We start from the raw sequence: 15,691 nt of genomic DNA, 5'->3' as shown, positions 1-15,691 counted from the left end.
AACAAAAATATCAGCACCTATACTGCAGAATCTAACAAACTACGTGTGCAAGGTTATAAAGAAAAACAAAATATCAAGACCCCCACCCCACACGTCTTAAACTTGCTGAATAACAATAATCATTTAAATTTCATCATAGAACATTTTCCTTATTGCAATGAACCTTTTAATTGTGTGCAGTGTGTAGCATGTACTGCCTGAGATTCCAAAACTCCAAAAGCTGTAAAATTTTCCTACGTTGTTTCCTCAAATGTTCAATTTTTTTTTTCATCAATGTAAAGTTCAAATCTTTATCAATCCTCAAATGTACAAATGAAACAATGACAAAAATAACAAATCCTCCTGGACAGCATTGAAAGGCCATATAGAGAATTGTATACATAATCCAGGCATCCACTAATTTTGTTAAATAATTATAATAAAATGGAATTACTGTTTAAGGTTCATAATCTCACCGTTTATTTATTTTAAATGATATCCAATGTTGTAAAATAAATGTTTCATCCATGAACCTTATGGTATAAGGGTTCACAGTAGAAACCGCCTCATTATTAATTAAATGTGATATCTATCCGACTATGCACACATACACTTTCTTACTCCATAGCAAATCTTGGTGTTTTCCGAAAACGAAAATAAAATGCTACAGTTTTACATATTATTACAAGTTGCCTACAATTTGTTCATAATATAATTATGAATTAAATGTAATTTTGGTGTTTCTATTTTGTTTAATTTATAATTTTGATCATTCCATTCTGAAACATTTAATCCTCTTATTTTAAAAATCTATAATTTTGATTATTTTATTTTAAAATAGAGACATTTGATTCTCATAGTTTAGAAATTATATAATTTTAGTTTTTTATTTTAAAAAATTTGTAGTTTTAGTGCTATGTTCAATTTTATTTATGTTTTATTTCTTATATTGTAATTAATTAAATAATTTCTTTATAGCACTTTGAATTGGATCAAAATAAAATATATGTAAAATTGAAGATTTAACAAAAAAATTATAAAATTTATAAAGTAAGAGATCAAATGTCTCTATGAAATATTTGACTAAAATTATATATTTTTTAAAATAAAAAACTAAATATTTTTATTTTAAAATGAAGAGACTTATTAAACAAAAGATGAGGACGAAAATTAGATTTAAGTTATAGTTATTTAGTGGCTAATACAAGGTGTTCATTTTATGCGGCTCACTCGTTCGAGTAGCGTAATAATTATACCTACATATCTTATTGGATTAAGATGGCATCTCCCGCAATTTATTCTCCGTTATCTCTTTCAGCAACTCAACCCAACAAGAAATCTTCACACATAAAACAAATCTAAATTACAAGAAGCGTCTAAAGTTATTTAACCAATTCAGAAATGAAAACAACCAATAACCCCTCTAACAAAACGGTCCAATAAATAATTGATAATTGTCGTTAAATGTAGTTTGTTTGATAACATTGGATCTCTGACATTGGTACCACATAATCAGACAGGAACTCGATCCAATAACACATCCTATCCTATGTTTACAAGCCGCCCTTCTCTCTCTATAATGTGAAAACTTAGTGTATGTTCCACTCTATCTAGAGCATTTTTGAAAATGAGATAAAAAAAAAACTACTTTTGGCCCAAAATTTTGTCAAATAATTATAATTTTTGTTTTCGATTTCATTTAACTTTTCTCTAAGATATGTATCCGAACCCATTTCATAACAATTTCAATTACAAATCAAATATACACTTAATTTTCAAGAATCTTCATATAATACATAAATCAAATTTTCTTAACTTTTTCTCTTAAATTCAAAATAGATTAGGTATCACATAAAGATTGACTAAATTATAAATAGGTGAGATGTAAGATTATATAATAATTTCTTTTCTAAAACAGTTTTTTAATTGTTCCTTAAATAACTAAAGTCTAAAATGAATGTTTTTAATAGTAGTATAAAAGAGACTTATATGAAAAGTACAATTTTATAAGAACTAAAAAAACAAAATTTAAAAATGTAAAACATAATTTAGATGGAAATTCAAACCAGTTTTTTTATAAATATTAAAACCACAAAACTAAGTATATGATAAATATACTAGAGAAATATTGAATCCTACATCCTACATCTTAATAATGTAAGAAGGGTATTAAATGGCAGGCTGTGAGGCAACCCAGTCAAACCCACAAGTCTTGACCCAGTTCAGTTTTCCACAGTCAAACATATCCTCAGCTTCCTAGAAGCAGCTTCCAAGACTTTTTTGCTGGTTATCACTAGCTTTTGCCATAAAATCGTGCATCAATTTTCTGTCTGTCTGTCACTCTCTCCTCTATATGACTATATTGAGTCTTGTCTCCTCTCCTTATATCATGTCATATACCACTTTTCGAAAATAAATTCAAATCCAAAGCAAGCTTTTCTTCATTGCCACCCGAATTTCAATAGGACACATATCTTTGATCTTTCACAGTTTCACTCACCTTCTTTCCATCAATAATAAAGAACAATATTACTAGTAACATTACCATGGGAGATCATAGTAACTGGGAAACTTCTGAACTTAGTCATAATAATCATCATCAAAATCATCAAGTTGGACTTGATGTTCTTAAATTCAAGTCTGTTCAACCTCCCTCACTACCCCTCTCTCCCTCTCCAGTCTCCCCTTCTTCTTACTTGAACTTTTCATCTGCTTTCAGCCCTTCTGAGTTGTTGAACTCACCTTTGTTTTTTCCTTCTCCAAATGTAAGTTACAAACTCTCATGCATATTGACAAGTGTGCATGTTTGGGGCATTACTAATTGTCGGGTTTTAATTTCTTTGTTCTTGTGTGTGTGGTTTTAGATTTTTGCTTCTCCTACTACTGAGGCCTTGGTTGGCCAGAGCTTCAACTGGAGGAACGGTTCAGGTGAAGAACAACAGCGTGGCAAGGAGGATGAGAAAAACTACTCTGACTTCTCTTTCCAAACCCAAATTCAATCTTCCTTAAACATGTTTCAAGTGGTGAGTGAGCACTGTTTTTTTTTTTTTTGTCACCATTTGAGTTAAACAATTATATTTTTTGTGTCTTTTTGGTTATTATTTGATCAACAAAGACACTTGGAGGCCGGTTCTTATTTGCTGTTATTTACATATTTGGACTTGTTTCTGTTATTAGCTTCTTCTGTCTTGTATGTCTTGTGGGGTCAGTTTCTTATTTACTTGTTTTTAATGGTCCTTTGAATTTTCTTTTTCTACTTCTGCTTTGTTCATCTTCTTTTTCTATTTTAATTTTGTTGGTATAAACACGGTTTGAATGGTTAAAACAAGGTTCATATCTTGCCTAACATATTCTAAGTTGAAAAAGTCTAACCCAAAAAGTATGCCAATGTATGTTTCTATGTTTTGACAAACAATAAACTTCATTGTAATGATATAATCAAGATGTATAATCATAGTAAACAAGGTTTGATTTATTGATGGCTTGAAACATGTTATTCTTGTCATTATTTGGATTTGTATTCTAAATACTTGTTTGTTCTACTTGGACAGCAGGAACCGCTTAAGAAACAAGACATGTGGAAATTCAATGAACCTACAAAGCAGTCTGATTTTTCATCTGAGAGGACAGCAACAAAATCTGAATACCCTTCAATTCAGAAATTTTCCTCAGAAATGGCTGCCGGAAAACCAGAAATACAAAGTAATTCAGTTCCAGGGTCTGGTTATTTTGACTATACAAGTGCATCTCTGTCTGTTAGAGAACAAAAGAGAGCAGAAGATGGGTTCAACTGGAGAAAATATGGACAGAAACAAGTGAAAGGGAGTGAAAATCCTCGTAGTTATTACAAGTGCACACATCCAAATTGCTCAGTGAAGAAGAAAGTGGAGAAGACTTTGGAAGGACAAATCACTGAAATAGTATATAAGGGCCAACATAACCACCCTAAACTGCAGTCTACTAGAAGAACAAACTCTCAATCAATTAATCAACCTTCTTCATCGTGCACAAATTCAGGGATATCTGATCAATCAGTGGTGACCCTAGGAAATCCACAAATGGATCATTTCTCCATACAAGAAGATTCTTCAGCTTCTGTTGGAGAGGAAAATTTTGAGCAAACATCACAAACCAGTTATTCTGGAGGAGATGAAGATAACCTTGGACCAGATGCCAAAAGATGGTAAGATCAACAAACTGCAGTTTAATGATCTGATTCGCTATTTTAGAATGAAATTGCATAGTTCACTTGGTTTGCATATAACTAATTCGGATTCTCATTTTTGTAGGAAGGAAGATAACAAAAACGATGGCTATTCTGTCTCAGGGAGTAGAACGGTTAGAGAGCCTAGAGTTGTAGTTCAAACCACAAGCGAAATTGATATACTTGATGATGGCTTTAGGTGGAGGAAATATGGACAGAAAGTAGTCAAAGGAAACCCAAATGCAAGGTAATTAACAGATGAGAACAAAGACCCTTAAGTTAATGGTTCTAAGTGTTGCAATTCATGTTGTTACTGTCACCATTACTTAAAATTGTTCAAAACATTTCATCTGCAGGAGCTATTACAAATGCACGGCCCCTGGTTGCTCAGTGAGAAAACACGTTGAGCGAGCTGCACATGACATCAAAGCTGTGATCACAACTTATGAAGGGAAACACAACCATGATGTACCTGCTGCACGTGGTAGCGGAAACTATTACATGAACAGAAATTCTCTGAACAGCAGCATACCAGCACCTATAAGACCCTCGGCAGTGAATTGTTATTCTAACTCATCAAGTTTCACAAACTCTCTCTATAATAATACTAGACATCCAGCAACTGGTAATCAAGAATCATGTTCACTGGACAAGTTCAAGAACCCTGGAAGTTTTGGCTATTCAGCTCTTAACAGATCAATGAGTTCACATACCGATCAAGCGCAATACACAGATGCTGCACACTCAAAGGCCAAGGATGAGAGGAAGGATGACTCATTCCTTCAGTCATTTCTCTCAAAGGACTACTGAATTTGAACTGGACCACAACTTTACGTATAATCTTGGATATGTTTTTGTATAGCATGTAGGACTTTAGTTTTTTCACAGCAGAATATAGACAAAAAATTTGCAAATGTTTACTTATTTACCTCATTTAGATTAGTGATTGGCACTACAGCCATAGTGACAGCAAATTGCTGCTATACCTGCCTGCCAAGTTCATGTCCAAATAGAAACTTCAACTTTACCATAGGATTGACTGATGAATTCAGTTATTCTTTTGTTGTATTTGTAGGGAAAAAGGTTCTTCTGGAAGAATCTTCCGATATTTCATCAATCCGTAGCATGTGTGCTTGTTTTGGCAATTTCTACTTTTAGTTTTTATCAAATGATTTGTGATGAAAATCAGGAGGTCCGGGACTTCATAATTTGTACCAACATTGTTGGTTTTTTAAAGTCTTTGAGTAATTCACAAGATCAAAGAAACAAGAACGAGCACAGCAAAGTACAAAGCCAAGATCTACAGCAAGATTTTACGTGGTTCAGCAATGTGGTTCAGCAATGTGCCTACATCCACAGAAAAGTGCAGCTCATCATCATCACATTCATCATGGAGATTACAAGTTCAATACAAGCAAAAATTAGCTTTAATCTCTCTCGGTTTCTTTCTAACAAAACCTCTCTCAATCTCCTAGCTCTCTATCTCCTTTCGAACTCTCTTTCTCTCTATGAAAATCTCCCTCTCTTCTCATTTACATGATCAAGTATATATAGACACAAGTTGCTAGCTTTAGGAGCAAAAGATTTTCCTTTGGCGCCAAGTCACCAATTCAGTTATGACAACCGAATTTATGTTGTGTATGTCTACCGGGATGACATCAACTAATTCAATTCTTCACATTTGGGGTTTTGTTGATTTTGAGTCACATCCCACAAACATCATTACCGGGATTTTGATGAATTTTCAATTCATAGTCCTTGATGCAATTTTTGTTGATAACAAGTGATATCTGATTTAATTAGAAAACAAAACAAAATTAAGGAAAATTTGCACGCCTGAAATTTTTGTAATAAACTGAGTGTCCGAAAGTTGAAAGTTGAACCATCTAGGATTTTAACAAGTCAATTCTTTTTGGATGTACATTAGGTAATCATACAGTAAAGAAATAAAAAATCAAATTCAGAGTCTTCTGACTGCCATTGCTTGCGTCTCACAGTCAAATTCAGATAATGCATTCACCACATAATCTTTTTTTGGCCAAATTGGTCAATAAATAGTCTCAAGTACAAGAAAAATGATTAAACATTACATGTATTCGTATATGAAATCAATATCAAATCTCACTGTATACATATGCACCGAGCCAGAGAGGTGAGGCCTGACTCCTTTTCTCATTAATATACAGAAAAAAAGTGATTTGTATAGAAGTATGAAACTGTAGTAGGAGAGTTTTGCAAAGTTAAGACTTCATATATAAGGTTGAGTTGATAATTTGTAGCCTGAAATGAGGGCAGATACTGCTAGACACAAGAAGGCAAAAATTGACATGCTAATGGCTGCAGCTGAAGAGTCTGTGAATATATTGTCTGCCCCTTCTCTCATTCTATTTGTCATTGGAATTGCTGAAGATGCTGATGATATCAAAAGATATGCAATGATCTGCAACCAAAAACGTTCTCAAAATTAGCATTTCATAGTCCTTAAAAGGAAAATATTTCATAAATCCTAGTCAATCATAAAGGTTTTGAATAAACAAAACAGTCTAAAGGTTTGAATTGTTCAAAATGAAGCCTCAATCAATCCATATGTCATCTGAATATTATATGGTGGTGCCACATGTAGGACTGTTAACTTGTTTAAAACAATAAATTAAGGCCAATAAAAATCCTATCCCTCCCTTGTGATTGCATTATTGAAGCACTTAAACGTCATTGAAAGTTGTACATCCTTAGAAAAACACTTAATTTTATTACTAATTTTTTAAAGCTAGATAAGCTTTCATTTTCATTACTTCCGTAGGGGTAACTTCAGAGACAAGTCACAAGTTTCCAATCCAATCTCTTCAACATTGGTGATAACTCTACAACTCAACCACAAAGGGGAAACAAATTAATTTAATTTGCAATATATTGCAAAGCATCTCATCAACATAACCAAAGTTTATTTAACCTTAAAATTTCTCAAACTTACATAAATAAACAGAAGTAGTCTGAAAATGAATTTCCTTTGAGAATTGAATTCAACTTAAACTTAAACAACTGACTTTGATTAGTGACTCCTCACCAGCCATAGAATCAGATATCAGATATGGGATAAAAAATGTAGTAGTATCATTGAAATCAATAAAATAAGAGAAAAATGATGTCAAACCTGATCTCCAAAAAAGTCAATCATAGCTGCCATTCTTGGCTGAAGCAATTGTTTTGCAGTGGAGAGTTCCTGAATTTGACGGAACGCTTGGGCTCCAGTGTACAAACTAGACAAAATCGCTATAGCCAGCAAATACCTGTCATTCTCCAAAAACCAATTCAACTTCATCACTCTCGTGAATCCACTATCTAAAAACCTTAAATTAAAGACATGTGACACACCTATATTACATGAAATTAATTAAAAACATGTGATACATTTTATATTACACGAATTTAATTAAAATATGGAAAAAAATTATATTGTCATCAAATTACAATTTGTATGTATGATAAAGATTATGCGCTTTAAAATCATTTCTTTAAAGTGTATTTTTTTGGGAACAAGATCACATATATTCTCTGTAAGAACCAATCAAGTCAGATAAAATAATAGTAGTATTACAGATGATATAAAAAAATTTCTTCAAATATTTAACTCAATTCCATATTGTTAACAGTAGTTGATTTACACATTTGATGGTCAGTGTAATTGATTTACAATGTCAGAATAAAACTAAATTCATTATATTTCTAACATTCAACTCCATCTCAAAACTAATCAATTATCCTAAGAATTTTGACAAATGAATGCTAGATGTAAAGTTGACTGAATGATTAAGAAAGAAAAAAAGATTACGAATTCGATCTCTTCTCCTATAAAAAAAACTAACCATTGACGATGAAAAAATCACTATTCCCTTATCAACATTAATAAAAATCGAATTTTGACCAAAACCCATTATTCATCATCCAAAATTCTCAAAAGGGGTGTGAGATTTCTACCTGTACTCTTCATATTTATCGAACTCTCTCCAATCCCCATGTTTATTGCTGGCCATGATAATGAACGAAATCAGACAGAAAAGCAGCGCGATCCCTCTCAGTCCCAACGACCCTCTCTTGATCAAGTCCTCCCTCTTCCACCGCCGCAGAATTCCGCCAATCCCGCCGCTCGCCGCCGCGTGGTGGCCCTCGCTCGGCGCAGAAGGCGCCACTGGCGGAGTCTCAACGTGTATCTTCGGCGAATCACTACCGTTGAGATTTGACATCTTATTATGGTTTCGGATTCAGATTTGGATGAATTGAAGTAAAAGAAAAAATTGAATGAGAAGAAGACACCTTTTGGTTTTCTGTCTGTTGGTTTTTTCTGTTTGCTTATGGAATAAAGGTGGCAAGCAACTAACGTTGGTAAAATCGTTAGTTGAGGAAGTTAACGAAGTTTCGGGGTAGAGTTTTCTAGCGAGCAAAGCGCGCGTGAGTGAAACCAGAGATGACGTGGCGTGATGACATTGGATGGAGGAGTGTGGAGTACGATAAAAGGCAATGGCAACTGCTACAGCAATGTGCCAGGGTGGCCATGTAGATAATAACATGGGAAATTTGTTCTTACCCCAGCTCACACCCTTCTAGTCTAGATAGTACTATAGGAAAGGTGTGTGTTATTTTATTAAAGTGATATACATATAATGATTTATATAATATTGATTTATTTATTTTTATTACCTTATTTTTTTATATCTTAAATTTTTCTCCTTTTCTTTTTCTCTTAAGTGTACAAATTGTTATATAAGTAACAATTTTATATTAAATATACAAATTAAGGAGGTAAATATTTGTTTAAAAATTAAAGGAGGTACAAGTGTTATTAAAAAATGAATTGGTTGAAAGGAGAAAAGAGAAAAGAGAAAGAAAAAAAGATTGACAGAAGTTTGAATTTCTTTCACTAATAAAAGTTAATAATTAATATTTGTTGATAAAAAAAAGATTTAGAAGAAGTGGGTATACTTTTTTCCTAATACTCCAATATTCATATATCTAGTATTTTAGATTATGTATTATATAAAACATATAAAAGATTATTAATTACACATGATCAATATTTATTATTATATAATTTAAATTTATAATAAACAAATATTAAATGGTTAAAAACAAAAGTATATAGATAGATAAGATATTTTTAGCTAGCTTTGGGGGTAATATGTGAAATATATTTTCAAAAGAAAAAAGGAAAAGTGTTGAAATCTCTAATTGAGGGAATAATGATTTTACTATCCAAGCTTATAATACAATAGTATATATAAAATAGTATTACTTGTTTAAGTATTTAGTTGTATAATAATATATAACTTGTATGAGAAAGTATAATTTCTCTTATTGGGGTATGGTTTTTTCTCCTGTTGGTTATTTATTTATAGGAGTTGAACTCAATGTTTACAATATTTCATGCACACTCAACTAGTTAAGTTAGGCTCTTAGTTTTGTTGGATTAACAAAATGTGGAATGATTTTTGTTGTTTAAGCGTCTATGATAAAATTTGTAGTGACTTTGAATTTGAATTGAAAAGAGACTTGACCTAAGGACAACAAAATGGAGAGTTTTTATGTGTGTGAGATTTTTATATTGTTAATTTTTTAATTAATTAAATTACACGCTATTTTCTCTATTAGTTATTTTTTATTATTTTTAAATTAGTCTTTGATTATTATTTTTAATAATTTTAATTTTTTTTTAAAAAAATAGAAAATATGATTAAAGATAATTTTAAAAGTTTGAATCCTAAAAATTTTTTAGTTTCCTTTCAACACTTTTTATAAAAAAAAAATCTTTTGGGTTTAGGATTTAAAATTTTATTATTATTGTTTTTATGCCTAGGTTTTATAAAGAGCGTTGAAAGTAATTAAAAATATTTTATGGATCATACTTCTAAAATTATATTTAATCATATTTTCTAATTTAAAAAAGTTGTAATTTTAAAAAACATAATCAATGACTAATTAGAAAAAAATAACATGTAATTTGATTGATTAAAAAATTAACAGTACCAAAATCCTTCAAATTATTGGGGGCACCATAGAAACCATCTTAAAATATTTATGTTAATCATCATGTAACTACCATGGCAGGAAGCTGATTGAGAAAAGGTTTCTTAGTAGAAAGATAAATTAAACATACTTTTTCTTGTTCAACTAGTGTGAATTTACTGACAAATTTCTTAGTGGCAGGAGTGGTTCAGGCACACATGTGGTGAAGGGAAAAAGTGTTGGTGGAGCTGTTGGAGTGTTTGGAAAGGGAAGCAATGGGAGTGAAGAGGCGGGAAAAGAGACTATATATATGGATTGTGACTTAAAGAGTTGGTTCTTTCAAATTTCTGTTTTTATGGGGCTTTTGTTAGAAAGACACCTATCACATAGATACTGGGATTTCATCACTTGATTTGATTTTGAAAGAAACTTAACAGTTAACACATCAATGACATTATAATTAGACATAAACTAAGCGCTAATGTGCTGTTTATGATTTGCCATTTTAATCTGGTGGGTGAAAATGATTTGGCTTTGTAACCTTAATTAATTAATTGGGTTGTGGTTTATGATACAATTGCACGGTTCTGCCACTGATCCCACTGCACCATGGGTTTCTAATAAGTGCTTGATACTGTGTTTAATCCTGTAAGTCTCGATGTTGTTATTTCACTCACATTTTCTCATTCTTTCACCAAATTTTAATCTCTCTCTTGTACCATTAAAAGAAAGAAAAGCAACTTGTAATAGTCTGTGATTTAGGGGCTACATGGTTCAAGAAGTTAAACCAATCTATAATCCATAAGATTATTTAGGACTCTTTACCATTGGATTATTGAATTAACCCTTTTCTTATTTATTATAAATTGCAATCATACGAGTCCATAAAAAAAAAAAAAGTAGCAATAAGAAGCTAGACAGATGCTCTGCGCATTCATTTTGTAAGATATATTGAAATACCAGATAAAATTCTTCATTAATAACAATTTCCATCTTTATTCAAAAAAAAAAAAAAAACAATTTCCATCTAGTGCTTCACTAATATAGGCTTAAGAGTTAAGATTGGTTCAAAGGAATACCATTGCTGCAGAATTGAGATTCTACTAATAAAATAAATCCTATGTTGCAACTCTCATTCATCAATCAACTATTTTCTTCATCTTCCAGGTCTTAGACCAATTTGCGAGAGGTTAAAAACCAAATGATAAACCCAATTAGTTTTGAAATTTATGTATATATATTGAGACTAGATTGAATTCTTTATATTTATTCTTATATATTTTGCAACAGAAAGATTTTTCGTTTTTGTTCTATAATCTGATTTTTCATGCCTCAAAATTTTGATGCTTATGTAATTTTGAAATTAGAATTAGAATACAAAGGATTACTCATTATTATAATCCTCCAGGCACTTGTCTTCTGTTGAAAAGCTGTTCAGTTTGCTAATTGAGATTGTCTTAATATTTACTTGGGAAACTTAGGCTAAAATTTTCTGTTTGGACATTTCTGTGATGGAAGCTTAGCAAGGCCACTTTGCCAATACTTCTTGCTGCTCATTCTGGTTTTATAGATTTTAGATATGTGCAGGCCTATAAAAACTACTTTCTAAAACTTGCTGCAAGCTTAAACAGAATATGAACCTTCTCTCAATTAACCCTTTGTTCATTTAATTACTAAAATAGTTTACCATAGAACTATAGATCTGCCCAGAGAACAAGGCTCCCACCCACTAGGGTAGATATATGTAGTCTTACCCTCACAAGTGGGAAATTGTTTCCATGATTTGAACCTGTGACCTCCAGATCACATGGCAGCAACCTGATTGTTGTGCCAAGACTCACTCTCATAGAACTGAGTTAAGATTTATTCCTTCACTTCAGCCATGTAGTGTGCAAGAGTTTCTATTCTGACAACAATATATCTTGCCATTATATTTACAAAGAAGCTTCATGAAATTTTGTTCTTTCTAAAATGCTTGAAACACACACACACACACACAACACAGATAATGTTCAACCGGTTTAGAAAAGTCAACTGACTTTCTTTCAAACAAAGTTGCTGCTAGCTAGCAATAATTGTTTGCTTTTATGATTCAAGCCACTCCACAAACTCAAAATATGCCACGCAAGTGGCTTGTTAAAATCTAAAATCTTATATCAGAAGAGTGCACAAAATAATTAACTAGCTCAACATAAAAATTAGCTGGAAAATAAAGACACACTTAGATGTTATTCCATCTTATTTATAAAATGCATCTGCAATACATGCTGAATCACCGAAATCACTCCTCCATTTCAGTTATCTAATTTGTTTTCTCAAGTTCTCTTGACATTTTCAATGATTTTAGCTCATCCAACAACTGCATCAAGTTGTTGTAAGAGGATCCACCCTCCTCTATAGTCTTCTTGGCAGCATCACTAAGTTTTCTTGCTCTCCTTCTCATTTCTCCACCCTCTTCTTTTCCCATCAGCAGAATGGCAGCCTTCGCAATCACTTCTCTTCTCACTGCTGCATCCTCACCAATACGCGTCCAGAACTTGTTCTCTTTTGATCCCACTGGGACTCCAATTTTCAAGACATCAACTACCAACTTCTCATTGTAAAATTGGTCTGCAAATACAGGCCATGTGACCATTGGCAAACCAGCACTCAAGCTTTCAAGAACAGAGTTCCAACCACAGTGAGTCACAATACCTCCAATGGCAGGGTGGTTCAATATCAGCAACTGTGGCACCCAGTTCCATACGATATAACCCTTCTTTCTTTCATTCATCCTTTGCTCAAAATCTTGCAGGAAATTGTCTCCACCATCCTCATCCCCATCTCCACACCTTTTTCGAATAACCCAGATGAAATCATGACCAGAACTTTCAAGCCCGTGAGCGATTTCAACAAGCTGAGCATGAGGGAGCCTGATTAGGCTTCCAAAACTTACATAAAGTACAGAATCATTTTGCTTAGAGTTAAGCCAGTTTAGCCACTCTGACTCTAGCACAAGCTCCTCCTTGTGTCCCCTATTGGCCTTTTCTTCATCACGCTGATTAACCCAGGCTGAAACTGGTCCTACACTCCAACACTTGACCCCCTTTGTGCTCTGATAAAGTTGCTCATAATCACCTTCAAGTTCATGAAAACTGTTGTACAGTGTTCCATAGCTTCTGCTCTCTGATTCATATATAGCATTCAAATGATCTGTGAAGTCATTCTTAGTTCTTACCCATTCTTCCACCTGCAGAGTGGTAATCACAATGTTATGTGGAAGGCAAGGAATTGAAAACTTCTGGTTATCAGAATCCATCCTTTCATGAGGCTTATGCTTCCGCACAAAATGACCAGCGCAACTTGTGAAGTAGCTTGAGCTGTAAAAGTAAAGCCTTGGAATGCCTAGTTTTGCAGCAGACTCCACTGTCCATGGATAAAGCATATCAGTCACGATACAATCTGGTTGCATTTCCTGAAACAGAAGCTCTATTGGATCTTTGAGAATCAATAGTCCAAGACTGATTTTGTCCAACATTTCTCTTGAAGTGACGTTTTTGACATTTTCAACCCCATCAGGGAGACCAACTTGGGATGCTGGGAATTGAATCACACGTGTTTTGATGCAGTTTCCACAACTGAAATCACTATATATGGCTTTCTGGAAAGTCAAATCATTAGCAGGGGTAGTGATAATGGTAACACCAACACCATGCTTGGCAAATAGCCTTGCTGTGTCTACCATGGGGTTCATATGGCCAGGAGCTGGATATGGAAGAAAAATTACATTCAGTTGCTGGGGTTGAGATTCTGTCTTCATGGTTAGTTGAGATGAAAAAAACTGCTCACAATTCTCTTTGCAAACACAATCAGAGCCTTTTCAATCTTCTTACTCCCCAAGAGCATGCTTCATGTGGCAAGTAATATTCTTTTCTTTTTTCTTGTGGTTTTGTTAACAATTGTAAGATTTTATTGAGAAAGAAAAGATTTATTTATATTTTTGATTTGATGCATGCCTCCTTTCGATAAAATTTACTATTTTTATATGCTTGAAATATCAGTAAGCTGACGTTAATATTTTCCTTCTTTTTATATGGCCAGTTGACTTCAAAAATTGTCATTAATTTGATCATTAGGCCGGTTCTTGTTTCCCCCGTTATTCTTGACATATATACTTGGACATGCTTTTCAATGACCCTCTGAATTGTCTCTACTTTTTTGTTTTGTATTCTTAAATACTTATTTTTAATTTTCTCTTTTTTATATTAAAATTTATATTACATCCCTCTTAGTATTCAATATGTGAAGGTCATTATTATATATATGTTTTATATTCTGGACATTTTCTAATGACTGTGTTCGTGTCATATTTAATGTCCGGGTCAAATTTAGTGTTTCATATTTCTCAAGTGGTTTAGATGACATCAATGATTTTAGCTCATACATAAGTTGATAAAGATTTGTGTCACTTTACACGTGTTTTTAGATTTTAAAGATTAGTGTATCTTATGTTGAAATGTTTTTCCTGTTCAAATTGGTGGTAGAGTTTTTGTTAATATAGGAATTTTTGAAAAATTGCCTTAATTGCAGTCACCTCTAGCCTGGCTTCAGGGGGGGGTTTGTCATAATTGTAGCATCAAGGGTGAAAGTTTAGTCCTACATTGATTACATATATGACTTCAACTTCAATAGAGCTTATAAAGTTTGGACAATCCTAACCTTATAATTTGATTTTCTGAGGTTGACTTTGACCTTAAGACCATTTTCTAAGAGACAATTCCATAGATGCTATTAAGCCAAAACACAATTACTACATTTTCTCCGTTGTTAAATCAACCATATAACTTAGGATTTATTTCTTCATGTTAACCATAAAATGACAGAATACCTTTATCTCCATTTCACTTACTATTTAACAAAAAGGCTAAATGAAACTTTGTCACTTTGGAACAGGATGATAGAAAAAGAAAATGTTGGATGCTATTGTATCTTATTTTAAAAAAAATGTTTGACAAAGAATGTTTTTATTTCCATCTTTATTTCTGTTGTATAATACTTGTGTATTGATCGATATTGATTGATTTAGTGATTTTGCTTTTTTATCATTGAGTACGTGAATGATGTAAAAATGAATGAGACGTGTTGTGTTGTGATGTGATGTTACGCAATAAAGTGGTGGAATGACGTCGTGAGCTATGTTTAAGTAAATTATATTTCGTTTATATGATATGTATATCTACATGTTATCTTGTTTCTCTCTATTAGTTAGGAATGTGATAACTCACTGCTCATGTGTTGTTTGTGTTTGGATCCTTTGATGATCTCGAACTTTGTGTTCGTGAGAACAGATGACTAGGTGAATTGCTTTAAGGAACATTGTGTTAAAGGACGTCAGGACACAATGTTCTAATAGGATGTGACATTGGGGCATGAGTTTTGTTTAATTACATGATGTTTTGAGCCAAAAATATTCCTAAAAAGTTTTATTTGGTAATAGTAGAGTGAATGTGAACCTTTTACCATTTTGAAATG

General features: G+C 32.7%; 3 protein-coding genes across 4 annotated transcripts; 1 reads left to right on the top strand and 2 right to left on the bottom strand.

Moving 5' to 3' along the window:
* The first annotated feature begins 2,249 nt into the window (after positions 1-2,249).
* On the top strand, positions 2,250-5,328 carry LOC100792833 (probable WRKY transcription factor 33). Of its 2 annotated transcripts, none has more exons than XM_006602627.4 (5): positions 2,250-2,744; positions 2,844-3,002; positions 3,534-4,162; positions 4,269-4,430; positions 4,540-5,328. In XM_006602627.4, exons 1-5 carry the CDS (start codon positions 2,526-2,528, stop codon positions 4,991-4,993), a joined length of 1,623 nt encoding a protein of 540 aa, XP_006602690.1. In that variant the 5' UTR covers positions 2,250-2,525; the 3' UTR covers positions 4,994-5,328. The 2 variants fall into 2 exon arrangements, with proteins under 2 accessions (XP_006602690.1, XP_014626730.1); XM_014771244.3 differs by having other exon boundaries at positions 2,284-2,744; positions 3,531-4,162.
* An 829-nt stretch (positions 5,329-6,157) lies between these two features.
* Positions 6,158-8,698, bottom strand: LOC100818718 (CASP-like protein 4B1). Its single transcript, XM_003551541.4, has 3 exons — positions 8,159-8,698; positions 7,335-7,470; positions 6,158-6,623 (listed from the first exon to the last, which is right to left on the bottom strand). The coding sequence occupies exons 1-3, from the start codon at positions 8,422-8,424 to the stop codon at positions 6,432-6,434; spliced, it is 594 nt and encodes a 197-aa protein (XP_003551589.1). The 5' UTR covers positions 8,425-8,698; the 3' UTR covers positions 6,158-6,431.
* A 3,696-nt stretch (positions 8,699-12,394) lies between these two features.
* Positions 12,395-14,125, bottom strand: LOC100818184 (soyasapogenol B glucuronide galactosyltransferase-like). Its single transcript, XM_003551540.5, has one exon. The coding sequence runs from the start codon at positions 13,977-13,979 to the stop codon at positions 12,483-12,485; it is 1,497 nt and encodes a 498-aa protein (XP_003551588.1). The 5' UTR covers positions 13,980-14,125; the 3' UTR covers positions 12,395-12,482.
* Positions 14,126-15,691: the final 1,566 nt, after the last annotated feature.

Source organism: Glycine max, chromosome 18, assembly GCF_000004515.6.
Source record: "Glycine max cultivar Williams 82 chromosome 18, Glycine_max_v4.0, whole genome shotgun sequence".
Lineage (NCBI taxonomy): Eukaryota > Viridiplantae > Streptophyta > Magnoliopsida > Fabales > Fabaceae > Glycine > Glycine max.
The sequence above is the reverse complement of the archived record's forward strand: the minus strand, read 5'-3'. Positions and strand labels throughout refer to the sequence as shown.

Bases quoted from the DNA above. Each gene is read 5' to 3' on its own strand.
- LOC100818718 (XM_003551541.4), bottom strand. From the start codon at position 8,424: ATGTCAAATCTCAACGGTAGTGATTCGCCGAAGATACACGTTGAGACT. The intron at 7,471-8,158 runs GTAGAAATCTCA...GGAGAATGACAG, and splicing joins GATAAATATGAAGAGTACAG to GTATTTGCTGGCTATAGCGA. The intron at 6,624-7,334 runs GTTTGACATCAT...TTTTGGTTGCAG, and splicing joins TTGACTTTTTTGGAGATCAG to ATCATTGCATATCTTTTGAT.
- LOC100792833 (XM_014771244.3), top strand. From the start codon at position 2,526: ATGGGAGATCATAGTAACTGGGAAACTTCTGAACTTAGTCATAATAAT. The intron at 2,745-2,843 runs GTAAGTTACAAA...GTGTGGTTTTAG, and splicing joins TGTTTTTTCCTTCTCCAAAT to ATTTTTGCTTCTCCTACTAC. The intron at 4,431-4,539 runs GTAATTAACAGA...TTTCATCTGCAG, and splicing joins AAAGGAAACCCAAATGCAAG to GAGCTATTACAAATGCACGG.
- LOC100818184 (XM_003551540.5), bottom strand. From the start codon at position 13,979: ATGAAGACAGAATCTCAACCCCAGCAACTGAATGTAATTTTTCTTCCA.